Source organism: Eulemur rufifrons, chromosome 7 (genome assembly GCF_041146395.1).
Source record: "Eulemur rufifrons isolate Redbay chromosome 7, OSU_ERuf_1, whole genome shotgun sequence".
Lineage (NCBI taxonomy): Eukaryota > Metazoa > Chordata > Mammalia > Primates > Lemuridae > Eulemur > Eulemur rufifrons.
Genome location: NC_090989.1, coordinates 36,886,568 through 36,906,735, shown reverse-complemented (window position 1 = coordinate 36,906,735; position 20,168 = coordinate 36,886,568). Strand labels below are relative to the sequence as shown.

Here is a 20,168-nt window from a genome sequence, read left to right as displayed (position 1 = left end):
TTTTTGAAATAATATTGTTACATTTCTTTCTTGTATTTCCAGATCTGCTTATGTCTTCTCTTCATCCTTTCTTACCCTCCTAAATCAGGCAGTAGTTAGGCTGTTCAGTGTCATACTGGCGAAAATACATGTTCAAAAATTAGGGGAAAATGAAGTCTTTCTGGTTTTGAGATTTTAAAAGCCTAGGCACTAAGAGCAAAAACTTGGCCTTAACAAAAGATTGGGGGGAAAAAAAAAACGATGGAGGTGGAGTGGGAAGATAAGGTACATCTCTCTCTGATAATAAGAAGAAAAATCCATGAACAGGAGAGAGATTGGAAGTGGGGAGTAGGGGCGTCACCCCCTGAGTCGCAGAAAGACAACAGGAGGTCTAGATGGTTCTGAGGGATTCTTGAGCAATTTTGCCTGAGTAGATTTTAGGGCTGGGACAACTCCTAAAGCAGACATAAAAGCACATTAAGTTTAGAAAGAGATTTTTAAGTAGTTCCTCCATTTCTATGGTTCCCAGACTGGCTTAAGAGCTGCAGGATGGCACTACAGGCCTAACAGCTATGAGGAAAATGCTGAGAGATAAAGAAAAAGAGAGAAAGAGAAAAAGGAGAAGGGATAGCAAAACAATGGTACAAAATAGTATTTTGTCAAATTTAGAAAAATATGGTGACATTGCACGTTTGTATTTGTGCTTAGAATCATGATGTTGCAATACAAATTCTACTTATCTTTCTTCAAATACGTTGTTTTAAATGAATAGGTAGATAACAGGATTCCTTCAAATAGTCATCCATCAGTTCTATTTATATAATAAAATAGCAATGCTAATTATCAACTGGTATATTCTAGAAACTGAAAATAAACAAAAATTTCTGAATAATTTAACACTTGTTCAAAAGCTCAAACACTTTCCACCTTAGTAGACTTTGATTGTATCACTGGTGTTCATAATGATGTCCTAGTTGACCTTTGAGGAAGTTTTTCATTAAAGTAGTTAAAATGAGAATATCTTTGTGCTTTAAAAACTTGCTAGTAATCCAAAAATTTGACTTCATCTGATTATTATATTTTCCTGATGTACGTATACTCTTGTATTTCCTAACTGACCATAAATGTTGTTGAACTTTTCATTATGTTGGAGTGAGGAAGGGCAGACTTGGGGGTGGGCTCTGATTCCAAAAGAAAACTAAACTGATTATGGAGAAATGGAGAGAAAAAAATAGATGAAAGGTAGAAAGACTAACAAGGGAGAAATCTCAGAAAGAAAATATTCAATACTGTCTAATTTTATTTTATGCTAAGAATTATTCATATAAAATTCTTTATATAAACTTTTCATCATTTATTATTACAGATAATCCTGTGTTGAGCAAAATCAGTCAGTAGAAAGTAGGACAAAGTTCATAATTTCTAACACATGGGTAGATTAATAAAATATATATTATTATATGTATACCATGGAGTACTACTCAGCTAAAAAAAATACAATGGTGAACTAATATCTCATGCATTATCCTGGATAGAGCTAGAGTCCATTCTTTGGAGTGAAGTATCACAAGGATGAAAAAACAAACACCACATGTATTTTAGTTTCTTAATCTCTGAATATAAAATACTCTGTCATTAGTTTGAAGATTATACTAAATTAAATGTGAAAAAATGTACCTTCCCAAGTTGTCAGCACTCTAGCATATGATATTTTCTTCCTGAAATATCTTTCAAAAAATAAAATGGATATTTAAAAAATTTATTTGAGAGAACAGGTTAACTAATTATTCTTTATTTTTGGAAAGATTGTTCAAAAATGTTTAAAGAGAATTCTAGTTAAGTAATTAGGATTAGTAGTCAAGGAGATTACAGAAGCAAGAACATGATAATATTTACCCATCATATTGAACAAGATTATTTTTTAAAATGATTATATGTGATGCTGGTTAAGATTCAGGGAAGTGGTAACTCCTGTATTTGTAAATCTATATTAATAAAAATGTGAATTTCCACAGTCTTCTATTGAAATCATCTGGAATAATGTAAAAGAAAATTTTAGAAATAGTTGTATCATTTACCCAGCAGCCTAACTTCTGGGTACTCATCCTGTAGAAATAAAAGAGCTATAATACAAGAACATATTTAAAATGTGCTTATTAAAACACTATATATAGTGAGGAGGAAAAAAGGAAACAACCTAACTTCCTCCATGAGTTCAAAAATAGTTGGGGTTATTCAGATAATGCAGTATCATACAATTATATAATATGAATGTTACATATATATTATACACATATATCTATGAATAATAGCTATAATTAACATCAGGTAGCTATTTAGCCCAGCTATGGAGACAGGCTATAAACTATGAACTTTTCCATATATATGTACATTATTTCTTGTGGTCTTCCCCATCTCAGTTAATGGGAATGGTATACCTACAGTGGCATAGACCAAAGCCTTAGAGACATCCTTGACTCTTTTGTTTCTCTGCATTCTGCCTCTGAACTGCCAGAAAATTCCACTGGCTATCTTTTCTAATGAGACGCAATTTACTCTCACTCACTCCATGCTAGCACATGTTAAAAGCCACCATTATCTCTCTTCTCTGTAATATTACAGTAGTATTTCTACCCCTCATTAACACAGTAACCAGAGATACCTTTTAAAGTCATAAGGTAGATCATGTCACTCCTCTGCTGGTCCTCCACTGCTTTCCCACTACACTCAAGTGACAGCCAAGTACACATGCTGGCCTATTTGCCCCTGTTCAGTCAGGCCCTGTCACCTGTCCTATTTCACCTACTCCTCTCTTCATCTCACTTCCTTTCTTTCCCTGTCTCTATCTGCTTCACCCACACCAGACTCCTTACTCCTTCTTAAACATGCCAAGTATATTACTGCCTCAGGGCCCTTGCACTGGTCTTACTCTTTACGCATAGTGTTCTATCCCCACATATCTTCATGGCTGCTTCCTTGCCATCTTCGTTTTGTCCAAATGTCACCTTCTCAATAAGACCTTATTCTGATTACTCCATTTAAAATAGCATTTCTCCTACCTCCAGGCATGTCCTAACCTGCTTCCCTGTGTTTGCTTCATAGTAATAATCACCTTTAAACACAGCTGTATGATCTACTGTTTTGCTATTGTTGTTTGTCTTCCCACACCAGGATATATGTTCTATGAGGCTAGAGATTTTGTCTCTTGTGTCAATTGTATACACTAGTGAAACAGAAGTCCCTAAAGCAGAACTTAGGATGCACTAGGTGCCCAGTAATTATTTTACAAGTTAATTAATAAGTATGGCATCAAAACTACTTTAACATTTTTATTAATATTCTTTAAAATTATATCTTGTAACTTAAAGCATCTCTTCTCTTTCTAAGCCTATACCTGGAGTGTCTTAATAACATTTTTTGAATCTCTTTTCGAGTGATTTTAAACTTTGTGTTTAAATTGCTTCCACTTCTCAAGCTGCCTTATTGTGCTATTCAGTGTATGAATCCCTGTGTCTGAGTGTGTGAGAAAAGGATTGTAGAATATTCCACCAAATACAAGAGAGAGTGTGAATTCCTTTTATGCCAGGATCAATAGCCATCTGAATTGGGCAGATTAAATTAGCCACAGGCTGGTTTGGAGGCAGGAGGATAGATGGACAGCTTCTGTGAGACTCTTGTAGTTTTATACAAAGTGTTTGTTAAAGTTTCAATGAGAAAAAAGGCACTAAAATGCTAAGGTAAACATTCTGCTTTAAAGTGATAGAGACAAATGGCCTTATGCAGCACAAACCTTTTCAGAGATGGTATAGATCATCTGCATTATGTTTTTGTGTTGCCCGTGAAAAGGATGTGTGGAGAAAGGCACTACTTGAAATTCAGTTCCAATATCATGTTGGCTGAAAAGCTGTGCTTCTTCGTAAATCCAACCAAATACACTGACATTTTCAGAGTGCATCTGATACATTTCAATAATTAATTCTTAAGTCAAGAAAGAGTCAAGAAATCAGATGAAGAAGCACAGTAGGCTGAAAATTGCCAGTGGGAAGGAAAAAAAAAAAAAAAACAAAAGCAATAGATAGAACCTTTTCAAGCTGAAAAGAGGTCAGTGGGAGACCACTGGGAACAGGGATGAAGCTTCAGGGGTTTTTATTATTGTTATTTACATAAACCACCCAGAGAGGAATGTGAGATACTCAGTCCATAAATTGTAGAAATTGGTAGACTCAGGAAAAGAAAAATGCAATCAGATAGTGAAAGAACTAAATCAATGAAGTACTTATATAACAAGCAGAGGAGAAAAATCTCAGGAAAAAATATATTCTCTTTCAAAGAAAACAGATTGTAGAATGATGGTGCTGGATAGGAACTTGAGAAGTGCTCCAATAATCCTCCATCAGAAAGTTTTATCCATGTTCTATGGATGGCCTTTATCTTTGGATAAGAGGGATGTCACAGGATTGTCAACTGACAAGCTGGAATTATATTAATAGTTGAAAAGTTTTTAATGTAGAAAAGATAAAGTTTCAGATAGAGGATTTCAGACATGCCCTAATTGCCAACATCATTTCAAAGGAGCTGTTTTGCAAAAATATGTTTCATGATTTTTCACTAATAGTTTATTTAAAAAATACCAATTCAAATTAATTTATCATCTATTTCTTAAGGGTCTATCATGTGCTTGTGGATGATATAGATAAGAGATACAGAATAGAGAAATAGAAACAACCAGGTCACTATAATCAGTGACCTATTTAGAATATTTCTTTTTTTGTTGTTGTTTTGAGACAGGATATCTGTTGCCTATGCTAGAATGCAGTTGCTCAAACTCACTGCAACCCAAAATTCCTGGGCTTAAGCAATCCTCCTGCCTCAGTCTCAGAAGTAGCTGGGGCAACAGGCCACACCACCACACCCAGCTATTTTTTCTCGTTTTTTTTTTGTTGTTGTTTTGTTTTGTTTTTTGTAAATACGGGAACTCCGCATTTTATTCAGGCTGGTCTCAAATTCCTGGCCTCAAGTGATCCTCCCCGCTTGACCTTCCAAAGTGCTAGGATTACAAGCATGAGCTACCATGCCTGGCCTAGAATACTTTTTATAGTGGCTTTCAACACAAGGTCTCAGGAAAGTTTAGCATATGTGGAGAGATATGAATGCGTAACCTCTATAACATTCTTTATCAGGGGAAATTTGCCCACTGAATGTAAAAGAATACCAGTACAGGCAAATGCCTACAACCTGGCATAGGAGCCCTAGATGACACTACTATAATGCTTATTCTGACCAATGGTCAAAGCCTCTAATGGGTCAAATAAAATAACAATGTATTTATTTTAAAACTCCTGAAAAAATCAGTGTGTGCTCTTGTATTCTATAATCTGGTAATAGGAAGTGAGTGTTGGGTTACTGCTAGAAAAAGCCCTTTATTTTAGAATCTAGCTGCTAGACCAGTGCTTAACACATAATAGGTAGTCAAGTTACTGGACAAACATATAACTTATATCCCTCTAGAACTTCTAAGGAAGTAGTAATTTATAAAAAGGAGTGTCTTAGATTTACAAATTCACTACATGCTTCCTTATAATTCAAATAATTTATGAAATAGTAGTTTCTGATAGTCTCTCTGAACTGTAGAATGATTTTTTAAAGGAAAGTAAATTATATGTATTTGTGTTCCAATTTTATTTTTTATGTGAGTGAGACTAAAATATATAATTCAAATGGGTGGGGTAAAAAGTACATTTGATTTTTCAATCTCAGCTTGAATAATATGAGGTGGTATAGTGGTACAGATAGGAAATTTTCCATATGTGAAATCATTTGTTATTTGGAAACCAAATAACAAGTCATTCTATTTTTTTTTTCCTCCTGGGGGGAAATAAATCTAAGATAGGAACAAGTGACTTTGCACTAATATACTTTCCAATTATATAGAGAAGTTTTAAAAATATAAACAGGGCAGCTATTGGCTAAAATTATATCTCCTTATGATGAAATAGAAGATGATACTTAATCATGTTAGATGCTTAGGTCAAATATCTGAAGAATTTCAAACTCTTCTTTGCCTAGGGCTCTATTAATAGGAATTAATAGTTTTGAGCAAAGCTCATAGTGTGGTTCAATGTAATCATGTTAACTGATAATAGTTATCTCAGAGATTGGATATTTGAGAGGTACCTGGAAACATAAAAGCAGCTGTCAATTTGGAGAAAGGGGAAGGAGAACTGTTTTCCTGGGTAAGAATTACCTATGCTTATTTGGACTATTTTTAAGAAAGTTGCTAGATCAGATGAGTATAGAACCAAGCCTGAATGTAGAGAATATGATTTAAAAGTGAACATATATATGAATAACAGATGCGAGGAATTAATCAGAGCAGGAAACCACAGAGCTGCTATAGACAGCCAGAAGGAAGTTGGCTCCATGTATTTTGAGGTAAATGATGTGGGAAGATTCCTTGTGCAAGAAAAGAACAATTAATTGAAGGGAGCCAGCTGATGTTTAGGAATTTGAAACTCTTAAATATGGATGTGAATTATTATGGTAATTTGAAAACCTGGAAGATCTGGTTTAACAACATAGTTACATGAAGAAGATGGCTAGCGCCTTATATTCTTTATAGTTGAAAGAAGAAAAAAGAAAAACAAAAGAAGCAGAAAAAAAAGAGAGAGAACAAGACAATGTACATGATAATGATAACTACCAAAGTAGTTAAAGCAACAATTAAAGACTGCCAAATAACAAACCTAAAGAATAGACACTATGGGTTGAAATAATTGGTCACTTAAGCAAACTTCTGGAATTAGTGTTGAAAACTGTGAGTCATGTAATCTCCACAGTGCCAGAAAGAGTTCGTTATACCTCATTTTTGAAGCTATTGGACCAAGGGCTACTGCAGTGCTCAATGGGAAAAGGCATGCAAATACGGCATACAATCAGTTTACCTATCAGAAGACTAAAACATTCTAAGAGATCAAATGAGTAGGAATAGCATACTGTAGCTACAGATATCAAAGAGATATACATTCTAGTTTACTGAATTCCTTATAAAATAAACGTTATCAACTTGGTCACGCATTCCAACTAGACTGTTATAATTTCCTTCTTTTGATTTAAGTTGTTTGACCCTGACATTAATTGCATTTGGCTACTTTTAAACATCTCATACTTTTATTTATAACATATCTGTTTCCAAGGTAAAACTATCTGATTAAGCGAAATCTATTTGTATGGGTGAGAATTAAATATATCATTTCCCATTAGGGATCAGGTCTGTCCTTTGCATATGACTTTCAATAACTGAGGGAAACAAAACAGTGATTCTTTTGAATGCAGACTTCAGTGTCACATATCACAGGATTTGATAATAATAAGTCACATTTTTTAATTTTGATTTTCTGACATGCCTTTGCTGTTTTAATAGTTACCAATAATAGAATGTGTCCCATGAGATAGCTAATTTGTTTTATTCATATTAGAAAATTATATATTTCAAGTGCTACCTAACCTGCAAACGTAAATGCTCTGATATTTAAAATCAAAATAGTTTTATTATCTTTCAAAAACAAGGGCACCCTTTAACACTGTGCTCCTTACAGTGAACACAACTTATATTTTGGACATATTTTTAATAATGGTATTGTCATCTTATTTATTTCCAAGCCACTTTAAGTTACTTATTTCTCTTCTCCAATTATGCAGAGTTAATTTCAGATCTGTCATTTATATTTGCACAAACTATTGATGGTGCTGAGGCAGTTTTATCATTTTAAAGAAAACAAATCTTAACAAATTTGTTTAAACTTTACTAACAGAATATATCTTACTATATTCATCTCTCTTTCAGTTTTAGAAGTAATAGTGATAATATGATTGACATCTTAAAACTTAATGTTCTTACTTCAATCTACTTTGAAACATTACTTACATGATGACAGTTTCCTTTAAGGCTACAGAGAACTTTTCAACAACAAAAGCAGCATGACTCTATTCAGTCAAAATTTATTTTGGTATGTGAATCAGCATGAGCCAAAGTTTAATAACAGAATATATAAACTATCATGACCTTCCATTCTGCCATGCTTTAGGAAGACAATGACAACGACATAATGTAAGGCAAATGCTGATGTTTATTTTTCCGAGGAATTGTTTTTGTGAAAATCATATATAATCTTTTAAAATTATATTCTAAATATATATTTATGTTTGCTGCTACATATAGTTTATTTTAAATCATAGAGACTGATATATCTGTTAAGTTTTATTTGATTTCAAAATATAAAATATACTACCACTACTTTTGACTAGGGCCTTACATATAAAGTCATCAAATATTTGAGAAATGAATGAATGGTTAAGTGCGAATGAATTACTTTGTCATTAAATGCATTTTCAGTTGGTAGATTTTAAATTAGAACAATTGCAGTTTATAATAAATACTTGCTTTTGGTATGTCTCTTATTATTCTATGAGTACATATGTTTTCTTTTGTTTTAAGAAATCTGCAAATGACTAGGACTTTTTAAAATATACGTTCTCCTAAACTGTTTTATACATAAAAAAAAAAAGTAGAGAAGAAAAGAAGGGGTGAGTTATGATGATTGAAATAGTGACAGAAGAAATACTCACGAAACACATATTTTGCTCTAATATATATGGAGTGAAATTATCATGCTGAAATGACCTATTAGCCATGCCACCTGTTGCACCAGATGCATTAAATAACATTTGAGTGTGAAAAATCCCAAAGCATTTGTTAACACTTCCCAAAAGGGTTGTAAAGAATTTTAAACTCTTTTATCCCAGCTATATTTCACCTAAATCTAAATTAATCCCCCAGTTTTATAGGGAAAAATATTTCATGCATGAAGAGCAATTTTTATTTTCTGACAAGCAAATCTCAAGTCTTCAATGGATCAAACATCAGATTACAAAGAAGCATCCATCCCTATCTCTATGGGAAGCTATATCTAATATACACAGATATTAGCTCCCTATTTCCCAGTTTTCATATGAATATGCTATCACAAAGTAGGCACACAAGCCATTCTGAATATACATTATTGGGATTCCCAATCTCTTGTTAGGCAGCCAGATTTGACAGTCTTTACCAAGATGACTTCTGGCTGAGGAGGAAGATAATGACTTTATGAACTATTTGGTTATTGTTCAAGCCAAACAGCATTCCTGCCTTGAATCTAGATAGCATGCTTATTAAGTGAACACAATGCCCATCAGATGGTTATCCCACCTTAGAGAAAAAAGATTACATGGTAATAATTTAGAATCCCATTCTGCCAGGAGGTGATTTTTGCTTGGAGGGATAAGAAAACATGTAAGCAGTGAGTTAAATTAATGACTCTTTTGAAGCTTATGCCACACACATTATTACTGCTTTGATGTCATTAACATAACCTTGTATTGCATTATAATCAAGAATCAAATGTACAAATAACTTTTAATCTGTTTTCAAAATAGAATATACAATTAAGATGTGCAGTTTTTTATATGACTTTTACCATGTTATTCTTGACAAGTTATTTTCATTAATAATACAAAGTTCCCTCCCTCTGAATTATTAAGATATATGAAATTTTCAATTATGAGAATCAATAATGTAGATAAGAACTACCTTAGGGAAAAAGATCTTATCTGGTATTTTTTTTTCCCAGAAATAAAATTTATAATTTTTCCTTCACTTTCACCTGTCTACCATAGTAGAACATAAATGTACTTTTCTGTGGGCTAATATGTTGACAAGATCAGGATTGTCATTCTAGGTTTCTGCCTTTTGGTCTCCAGTATAGATGGTACGAGAAATAAAGAATAATAAAGTATTTTAAATCATTTACAATTATTTAAGGGCACCTATTTAATTCAAGTTGAGTTTTATTTTTCTCCTGCTAAATGTTTCAACTGAATTCTTGAAAGGATTTTCTGTTCTCTCATATCTTCCTGTTTATCTCTAATATAACCACTAACCACTCTAGGCCAAACTACCATCATTTCTCCCTCTACTACTATAATTTTCCAGGCAATTTAACTTATCTCTTTGTCATCTGTAGTAATCTTTTCTAATTTGTTCTTCATGAACAGCCAGTAATCTCTTTCAAAGTATAAATGTAAGAATACTACACAGCCCATATCTCTATTGTCTTTAAAAGCCCCTTCATGGCTTCTCAAGAAGTATTCTTAGAATAGGAAAAAACAAACAAGCAAACCAAAAAACAAAAAGCAGGAAAACTCTGCAACAGGACTTTCATGGCACTGCATTGTCTGGCCATCTATCTCCTCTCGTGTTAACCCTGGCTCCCACTGATTCCTCCACAGGGAAATATATTGGCTTTCTTGCAGTCCCCTGCTGGTATTCCCTTGGTGTGAGCAGTTCCTCCCTCTTTTCTTTGCCTTCTTGGTTCTGACAAGTTCTTCAGTTTTCTATTGACCATGACTTCCTCCAAGAAGTCTTCCCCATAACCTTCTTTTACTAAGGTAAATGTCCGTGTAATTGAATCTCAGCATATCATTATGCTATTGTTTCACAGTAGCAAATTTACATTTACATTCCTTCAAATGTTTATATGATGAATCTCTGTGTTTTATACTAATTATCAATTACTAAGCTTTCCATTAATTCCACATCGCTAAATTCAGGGGTAAATTTTCAGTTGTCATCTATCTTGACTCCTCACAAACATTTGTCCCAGTTGAATATCACTTATTTTTTGAGGACATTTTCTTCTCTTGTTGCTTTTTCTTCTTCTCTGACTCTTTTGCTTGTATCTCATCCTCTGTTTCATCTCTTTAAAGTTGGAATATCTGAGAGACCAAATCCTAACGTTTCTGTTTTTTTCTCTAGCTATACTTGTGCATTAGACGAGCTCATCCAATCTCATGGCTTATATACAGTTCATAGACTAACGATCTCTAGATGTTTTATCTACGGTGTAGGATTTTTTCTAAATTTTGCATTCATAAAGTCAAATTTTACTTGTCATCTTCACTTGAATGCCTAATAGCTCTCTCCAACTACACACGATGAAAAGTGAACTCCTTTTATTTTCCCGTGTTCCTCCCAGTCTTCTCTATCTTGCAAATATAACTTGTCCTTGCATTCTTCAGGCGAAAGCAAAAACAAACAAAAATTGATATTGTTCTACAGTCCACCCTTTATATCATATTCCACTTACAGTCAGCAAATTCTACTAGGTGTAATTTTACCTTCACTGCTATGACTCTAAGCCCACCATCATCACTTGTCCTCTGGTTAGTTGAAAAATCATCCTAACAAAGCTCATTCCAGTTTTTTTTCAGCAGAGCAAATAAATAGATCTTGTACTAAGTCAGTGTTTATCTCTTTTCTGTTTAATCTTCCAGTAGCTCCCATTGCACCTGGAGGAAGCCCAAAATCTTTACATGACTTGTGTCTTCCTCCCCCTTCATGACCTTCTCTCTCATTTACTTTCCCAAGTCCATGATTTCTAGATCACAGGTCTGTTGAATGTCTCTTGAATAAGCAGGCTGGTTATTGCCTTAAGGCTTTTGTACTTTGCTGTTTCCTCTTCTTGGGATGATTCTTCCAGATATCCACATGGCTTTCTCCCTCCCCCTCAATTCTCTGCTCGAATACCCTCTTTTTCTGGCCTCCCTATTCAACATTAGAACCACTGTCTTCTCTACTCTGCCCAAGTGTTGCTATCTCACTTTTCTGCTTTATTTTCCTCTTCATAATGGCTATGTATGTTAACTACTAGAGTATTTAACATTTTTTGCCTCGATATATTTCCAGGAGTCCCTGAGAATGTTGACTGAAAGAATAAAGGAATGATTGAATGACTAGAAGCCCCATGAAGTAAAAAATTAAGGAATATATGTATATATATGTATATATTTTTTCCTCCGCATTGTATCCTAGCACAGGGCTATCACCTGAATGTTTGTGTCCTGTCAATATGTGTATCTTGAAACCCAATAACCAGTGTGACAGTATTAGGAGGTGGGTTTTTAGGAGGTGATTACATCATGAGGGAGGAGACCTCATGATAGGATTAGTGCACTTATAAAAGAGGCCCAGAGAGTTGCCTTGCCTTTTCCACCATGAGAGAGCACAGCAAGAAGGTGCTGCATATAAACCACAAAGTGGCCCTCACTGGACATTGATTCTGTAGGTGCCTTGATCTAAGACTTTGCAGTCTCCAGAACTGTGAGAAATAAATGTCTATAAGCTACTCAGTTTATATTATTTTCTTATAGCAGATTGAATGGACTAAAACATACCATATAAATGTTCAATAAAAATTCATGAAATGAAGAAACATTGTTTGTTTTAGTCCTTTCTGAGTTCAGTAAGAAAAAGAATAAAAGTTATCTCATTATTATAAAGTTTTTCATCTATATTAATTATTGGCACAGGCTGAGTACAGGGGCCACATTTTACTCATCACTGAATATCAAGTTCCTGTCTTCGTAATTATGCCTTATTTAATTAAAAGCTACTTACATCTGGATATCAGTTGGCTGTTTTAAAAGTGCTTTCACATATTCTTTTTGATCATTGTAACTATGAGGTAGGTAGTATTGTTATTTTAATTTCTATTTTACAGCGCAAAGAAATAGTAAGTGAGATACAAGAACCCATGGACTCCAATAACCTTCTGCAAAGCTTTTAATTATACACTTTGCTAGTGATAAATATTTTATCTTAGTATGTCAAGTCAAAGATTTTTTTCTAGTAAAAATATATAACCCTAGCCTCATCTGACATGAAATATAAAGTGGCATTTATTTTTAGCATAATTCAACTTTTAGCTTTATAGCATTTGTTTCAAAAAAGCCCCTAAATGCCCAACTGCTACATATTGATCACTATGCTTTTCCTTATTATAGACTTTTTCTGTTTAGAAACCTGCAAGAAGCCACAAAACTTAGGATTTTAATTACAAACTTTCTGAACCCCCACATGGCTGCCGTAGAATAAGCAAATACCGTTTTTATGAGCATAATAAAATGACAAGAACCAATTGAATAAATTGAGTCCCAGAAGATCTTGCCTTTCAGATGAGATGTGTTTAGAGAGGGTTAGAAAGTATTGTAATGATTTATTTGTAGTGGAAATGAGGACATGAACTTAAAGTAACAATGCTTAAACCAATTTCTAATTGGTATACAAAATTGGGCCTTGTTTTGGTGGCAAATGAGTTGTGTTTATCCTCACGTCCACAGTAAAGCTCAAACCTATATTTGCATTTCAAGAAGAAAAGAGAGACAGGGGAAATGCAGCTCCATTAAATCAATTGAAATATAATATTCATTTAGACTTGCAAATGGAATATCTAGAGATGTCTTTCCATTGTGACCTAGACTAGTTTGTACTGTGCAACATGAAGGAGAACAGTTACACAACAGAGAGTAATGAGATACTCCATAGTGCAAATACGTGTCAAAATCCCTATACAGTGAGAAATAAAAAACAGAAACCAAACTTCAAACTTCAAATGAAGCTGTATTTAAGAAACAACTAAAATTATCTATATTTTGACCTGTTGAATCATCTTGCAACCACATTTTTATAAGCACACTTTTTATCCCTCCCTATCTACCTCTCCTGAGTTCAGCATTTCACATTAGCTGTGCCTGAAATTTTCTAGAACATTACTCATCTTATTGAGAAACTAATTTCCTTCTCACTTTCCTAAAAGGGAATAAGTGAAGATAGCAATGAGGTAAATGAATGAAAGAGAAGAAAGAGAAAGAGAGTAAGAAAGAGAATAAAAGAAAAATGAGAATAAAAAAAGAGTGAGAAATAACAGGTCTACCTGGAGAATATTTTCCTGACCAGTGTAACCGACTAAATAGGTCTGATGTCCTTGTTCTCACTATCAACTCATCATCATTCTATGTTATCCTCACTTCCAACCCCACTTGTATCTGAATGGGTGGGACCCTGGTAAATGCATTTTAAAAAGTAAGATTTAGGTAAAGTATAATATTGAGCAATCTGCTCTCTTTAGAGGATTTAATAGATTAAAAGCTTGAATTCAGGAATTAGTATGTCTGGTTTGAAATTTTTGCCCTGCCTCTTATTCATTTTGTGAATTTAAAAAAAGTTCTTAACTTTTTGTTTTATTTTCCACATTATAAAAGTGAGGATAATAATGGTATCTATCTAAGAGGGTTTGTGGGGATTGAATTAGAAAATACATATAAAATTTTTAGCATAATGCCTGGTACATAGTAACATGCAAGAAAGATTAGCTGTTAAAACTATTATTGTTATTCACTGTTTTAAAAGTTAGAAAATGTTGCTGTAATAAATTATCTTTATCAACATTATCACATTACCATATATATCTGTGTCTTCAGAAATTTTTCTGGAGAAATGAAATGATCTAGAAGGTGGATTAAGAAAGCAATCTTTCTAAAGGTACTATCTCAGGGCTTTTCCCCCGGAGCCCTTAGTGAAATATGTGCTACAGAAACATAATATGCTTTTAAATTCTCTAACAATTCCAAATATTCCCTTAGATCGGTCTTGAGTAGAATAAACATAAGCTTCAATAATTATTTCTTTACTTGTTATTTTTGTTGAAGATTTTGTAGTTTCTATGCAAGAGTTTGGATAATTTCTTACTCTGTAAAATTTAACTGTAGCTTCAACAAAAACAGTTTTGTGATGTTTTAGAAAGAAATTATATTATGGCCTTATTACTCAATTTCTCCACTGATAATAAAAGCAAGATATTTTTACATTTTAAGTAATATGTAAACCTCAGTGTCATAATTTTCTTGATGTTTTTCCCTTTTTTTTAACTTTGGGTTGAATTTTTTAAAATAATACCACTTATATACTTTGGGTTTTAATATTAAAAGTGAAGAAAAATAATATATACCTAGTGCATCATTCACATTTTTTATGTGTTTATTTTAATTTTATAAATGAATATAAACATATGAATGCCATCATGAAGGTAAAATATAATTGATACTTATAGAAAAGGTTTATTTTTTGGATTTGCATTGCATGTTTTTATATTTACTTACATTTTCTCATGGATATTTAAATTGTAATAATAACGATGAAAATAAAAATAATAATAGGTAAAATGTACTGAGTACTTACTATGTGCCATTTCTTAGCTTAATTCTTTTTTATAATTTATTCCCTATAATTGTCACAATAACTGAATGTAGAGTGAAGTTAAATGAAGTTAGTCAAATTGTCCAGGTGCCCAAATCTAGTGAGTTGCAAAACCAGGATTCTATAGTCTTCCTGTCTAACTATAAAATGGATGTCTTAATAAATAGGATATACTCTATAAGCTAAAATATAGTCAACACACTGAAGATAAAATATCAGAATAGTTTGAAGCAATGTCTCAACTTCAATTTCTTACAATCATTTCAGTTCACCCTCAAAATGTATAATATGGTGGGTAACCTGAAATTCCAAATGTAATATTTTGGTTTTATACCAAATTTTTTAATATTCTCATTTGAATAAATCATTTATTTGATAATATTATGTATGACTATTATGTAATAAACCCAGTAAATTGAGACACTTATTCTGCTTTGAACCACATATATATCTCAATTTAGATAGCTGAGGGCTTTGCATTATCTTTTAATTCTTAAGCAAAGTCAGAATAATTATGTTAATTTTATTTGAGGAATGAATAATGATTATATGATTGTTGAAATTTAAAATATTCACTTTGAAAATAATAGCTAAAGGCTGGTATTCAAGAAATGACATAAAATGCTGTTCCCACTATAATTGCCAAATTTTGAATCAAAAATAAAGCCCCCAAATCAGGATTAAAGACTAAATATATATTTTCTGGGATAAAACTATTTAAAAATTTGTAAGATCCTGGAACAATATTAGTCATTAAGAAACACTAAATATATTTTTAAAAATTTATAGTAGAGTGAAATAAAATCATTTTATACAAAGACAAGTTAAGAGTACTCTAAGGTACCTTTTTCCTCTAAGTGATAACACATTGATAATCTTATTTAAAATTCAGCATGATATGCAAATGTAGAATAAATTCTAGAGTGTTGAGAATTGAAGCAGGAGACAAGTTAGAAACTACTTCAGGCAACCTCCGAGGAATAAGTGATTTAAAGAATAAGGATCCATGTAAAAGTTACTATGTGGATAAATTAGGGCAATTGGATAATTAATTGAATGTGAGGGCCACTAAGTAGGAGAATTTAAACATGTTTCAAATTTTTTCAACCTAGGGAATTAGACAAATATTGGTGTCATGGGAAGACATGACAAGCCCAGAAGGTTCTTATTTGCAAAAGTAAATAAATAAATAAGAAGAATATCAGTTTCTAATATTAAAGGAGAAAATGTTCAGCAAAGAGATGAAGTCTCATTTAGGAGCTTAGTAGGAATAACAAGTCCAGAAGAGTGATAACAGTTTCTACAGAGATAAGAAAAGAGATAGTTGCCAAGTGATTTAATAAAATTCAGATCTATTATGTTTATATTATTGTTTTCAGATAACTGGTATAGTAACCCACATTTTAAAAAGTAGAAAGAGAAAAAATGGGATAATTTTCTATGCCATTACTAATAACTGCTGACTCCCAGCGACTTCTGGTTTAATCTAAAAGCCAATGAACTGCTATTTTAAGAGTTTGTTTAAGAATTTTATTGGGAAGTTGATGTTAAATTCACCAGTCTATGGTTTCTGGAATAAAATCATTCCTCCTTAAGAAAAACTCAGAACACTCTTTCTCTCCGATATTCCGGAGGCTCCCACATTTGCGTGACTCCATAAGGATAAATGAATGAGATGTAATCCGCTCTAAAACTTCCCTTGGTTCCCTAGAAAATACTTTTTCTGGGCCAGGAGAAATAAACTATTTTTAAGCAACCATCTGCCTCTTATATTATCTTCGGTTTTATTTTTTTCTCTTTATCCACATTTTTTTTTTTTCTGTTTGAAGACCATTTGCTTTGACATAGAAATTGGACAATAAAAGCATTGAATAGTTCTATAATATTATCTCTACATAATATACAACATTTTCAAACAACCGTAAGAAATAAAATTTCAATTTCTACTTGAGGCGCAGTTAATTTTAGAAAGTGTCATTTCTTGCCTTCACAACACTTTGTAGATGCAAAAACATAGGCATAAGGTAAACTATGTCCTAAACTCCCCTGCAGGCTTGTATAGAAGTGGAGAGGAGATTCAAACAAAATGGGTATGTGTGGAACAGCAGGGATGGAAGTGTGGGAAGCATTAAATAGGGTACAGATATATGCTTACATTTCAAAACTCTAGCTAGCTAGCTTGAGTCCTGACATGACTTGACAAACACCTATAATATAATTTATGGCTGTAATACTTCAATGGTAAATTGTCTTTCCTATATTCAATACTTTGCAACCTGCATATAATAATATGAATTATAATTGTTTTTGAGAATAAGTGAACATAGATGTTATTATTAGTAGAGGTTTTACCTAATCATATACTGTAATGACTCGTGATCACTCCATTGCCTATTAAACCATCTTCAAATTTATTTCTGTCTATTTTCTTGTAAAAGCACAGGACTTTATTCAGAAGTTTCCCTTTTATACTGAAATGAATTGTACACATTTCTGCTTCCATATCTTTACTTATGCTTTCTAATTCATTTTTATGTACTTTTTTAAATGTACATCTTATCCATCCTTCAAGAACCACTTCTAGCTTCACCTCCTACATAAAGTATTCTTCAAGGATTCAAAGGCTGATCTGAGCCTCTCTCTAACTGCCTTTATATACATATGCTATACCCCAGAGTTAATGCATCATTATACATTGTTTTCAATTCCTCATTCTTAAAACTACATTTCTTAACCTTTTATTATATAAATGTATTATGTTTATATATTAAACATGTATTCATTATCAAGTAATTTATTAATTGTTCTGTGAATGTATTTTTTTTATTCACAATCAGGAAATTACTATGGCAAGGATTGGCTAATTCTTCTACTACATTTACTGGAACAAGAAACTAGACTAGGTGTGGAGGTTATAAGAAAATGTGACAATAAGTTTGCCATCTTATCATTTACATCTTTAGTATTTTATAAACAAATATATTGTTAGGAAAATATTGTACAGTAAACGCTTGATCTTATAATCAGGGAGCAGTTAGCACCTCAAGATGGGACTACGTCATAGTGTTAAAACTAGAAAACAAGCTGTAAAACTAGAATCTGGCCTGGAAAGAAGAAAAATGTTTTTTTGCTATTTAAGAAGCAGAAGCAGAATTTTTTTTTTAAAACTATATGTATAGCTCTAGAGAATATGAAATTGAAATACATAAATGATAAATCTATGATACAGTATCATACATAGATTTAAATTTTTTCAAACTCATAAAAATTTGGACACATCGTGACAGAATTTTTTTTTTCAGGGAGATATTTTGAGCATTGGACATGCCCATCCTCTATCATGAAAATATATTTTCAAGTTTCTAGCAAATATAAACATAATGCAATTAAAATATAGAAGAAAAGTTATAAATAGAAACCTACAGTTTATAACATTCAATTTTTAGAGTATTAAATTTTTTTCATATAATTCTATGAAGGCATGCTTAATTTCAAAACTCTCCATCAGGTTTATTTTATACTGTATTTTTTCCAATACTCAATTTTATCAAGGAAACTAAGGTCCAGAGACGAAATGTTAATGTACAAAAGCACTTTATTCCACTTTGGAATAGCCATGCAAACAACCATGCAAACAACCGTGCAGGCACAGATGTATATCAGAAACTGCGTAATTGAAATAACTTGCATTTGTAGAAAGTTATGAATATCTATATCCTGAAATAGTATTATCACCAATAGAATTGACTCCATCATTTAAGAGAACTTCAGAGACTGAGCAGAAAAATGAATCATGATGAGTCATGCAGCATGAACAGGAGCTCACCTTTGACTTTATTCTTTGAAGCAGCGGCTGGTACCAAGGAAAGGTTGCACAAGAAGAAAACAAACATTAGATGTTAGACAGAGTCCCTAACTAGTAAGAAAACAGAGATGTTAATAGTATTAAAGTCTAGTAAGAGTACATTTATGATTACATGTTCAACACACTTTCGATGAATCAGATCTATAACAAAGAAAACGGCAGTTGTTTTATTTTGTTAGTGTATGATTAAATCCTTTCCATAAGAAAAAGTAAGATGGACAGGAACTACACAGTACAAATTCCTACACCACAAGTCACCAAGTTGCTTTTAAAAAGCGCATATCTTTCTTTCTCTTAACTCTAAATTTTAAATAAAATCAATTAAAGAAATATATATAGTTCAGATAAATTTAATACTATTTAACAATTAAAATGTAACCCCATTAAGTTTTAATAAATCACAAGGGCAAAAGTCACTTCCATTTTTTGACCACTTACTAAAGGCTGGAGACTGACTTTGAGCACTTTCTATATGTCTTCCACCTAATAATGACAGCTTGAGGAGTAAGTTTTGTTGTCCTTCCCTCATAGGTATAGAAACTAAAACTTAGAAAGGTAAAAATACTTGCTCTAGATGAAACAGTTGGAAAGAAGCAAATTTGGGATTTGATCTTAGGTGTATCTGATTCCAAAATTTGTGCTCTAAGACAGCGGTCTTCAACTTTTTTTCCACCAGGGACTGGTTTCATGGAAGACAATATTTCCATGGGGCGGGAGGCGGGAGCAGGAGCAGGGGTCAACGGAGTTCTGCTGTACTTGTCCACCTCCCTGGAGGTGGGGATCACAGCTCTTAAATTACAATTTTATACTGTTGGGATTTAAGGAAGTGATTCACCACCTAAATTACAAGCATCAGTTCTACAAAGCAAAATCAAAATCATACAATGTATTAAACTACAGATATGTGGGTACTTGGTTAGCCACATAGCTATGAAACTAGAAAGCTCCATTATTTTAAATGGCATTATTCCCATTAAGAAGTCGAAGTTTAAGCTTATTTAGAGGCAGAACTTGAGACAGAAGTAAATTTAATGAGGAAATTAGAACATTCCTACAGGACAATCCCTGACTCAAAAAGCATAAATACCTCTAAACACTTTTGAAGTGATATATTCTATTTTGATTTATATACTGTTTAAAAATGGAAATTGACAAAGGAAGGAGTTATTTTTCACTTTCTAAATGCTTTTAAAG

At 32.6% G+C, this 20,168-nt stretch overlaps 1 protein-coding gene across 1 annotated transcript in view; it reads right to left on the bottom strand.

Annotated features, from left to right (window-relative positions):
• The window catches only part of CADM2 (cell adhesion molecule 2), a 294,110-nt gene extending 275,108 nt beyond the window's left edge, over positions 1-19,002 (bottom strand). Inside the window, exon 1 of the mRNA XM_069472457.1 lies at positions 18,936-19,002. Coding sequence (XP_069328558.1) covers positions 18,936-19,002 — 67 coding nt within the window. The remainder of the gene's footprint in view (positions 1-18,935) is intronic.
• Between the last annotated feature and the right edge of the window lie 1,166 nt (positions 19,003-20,168).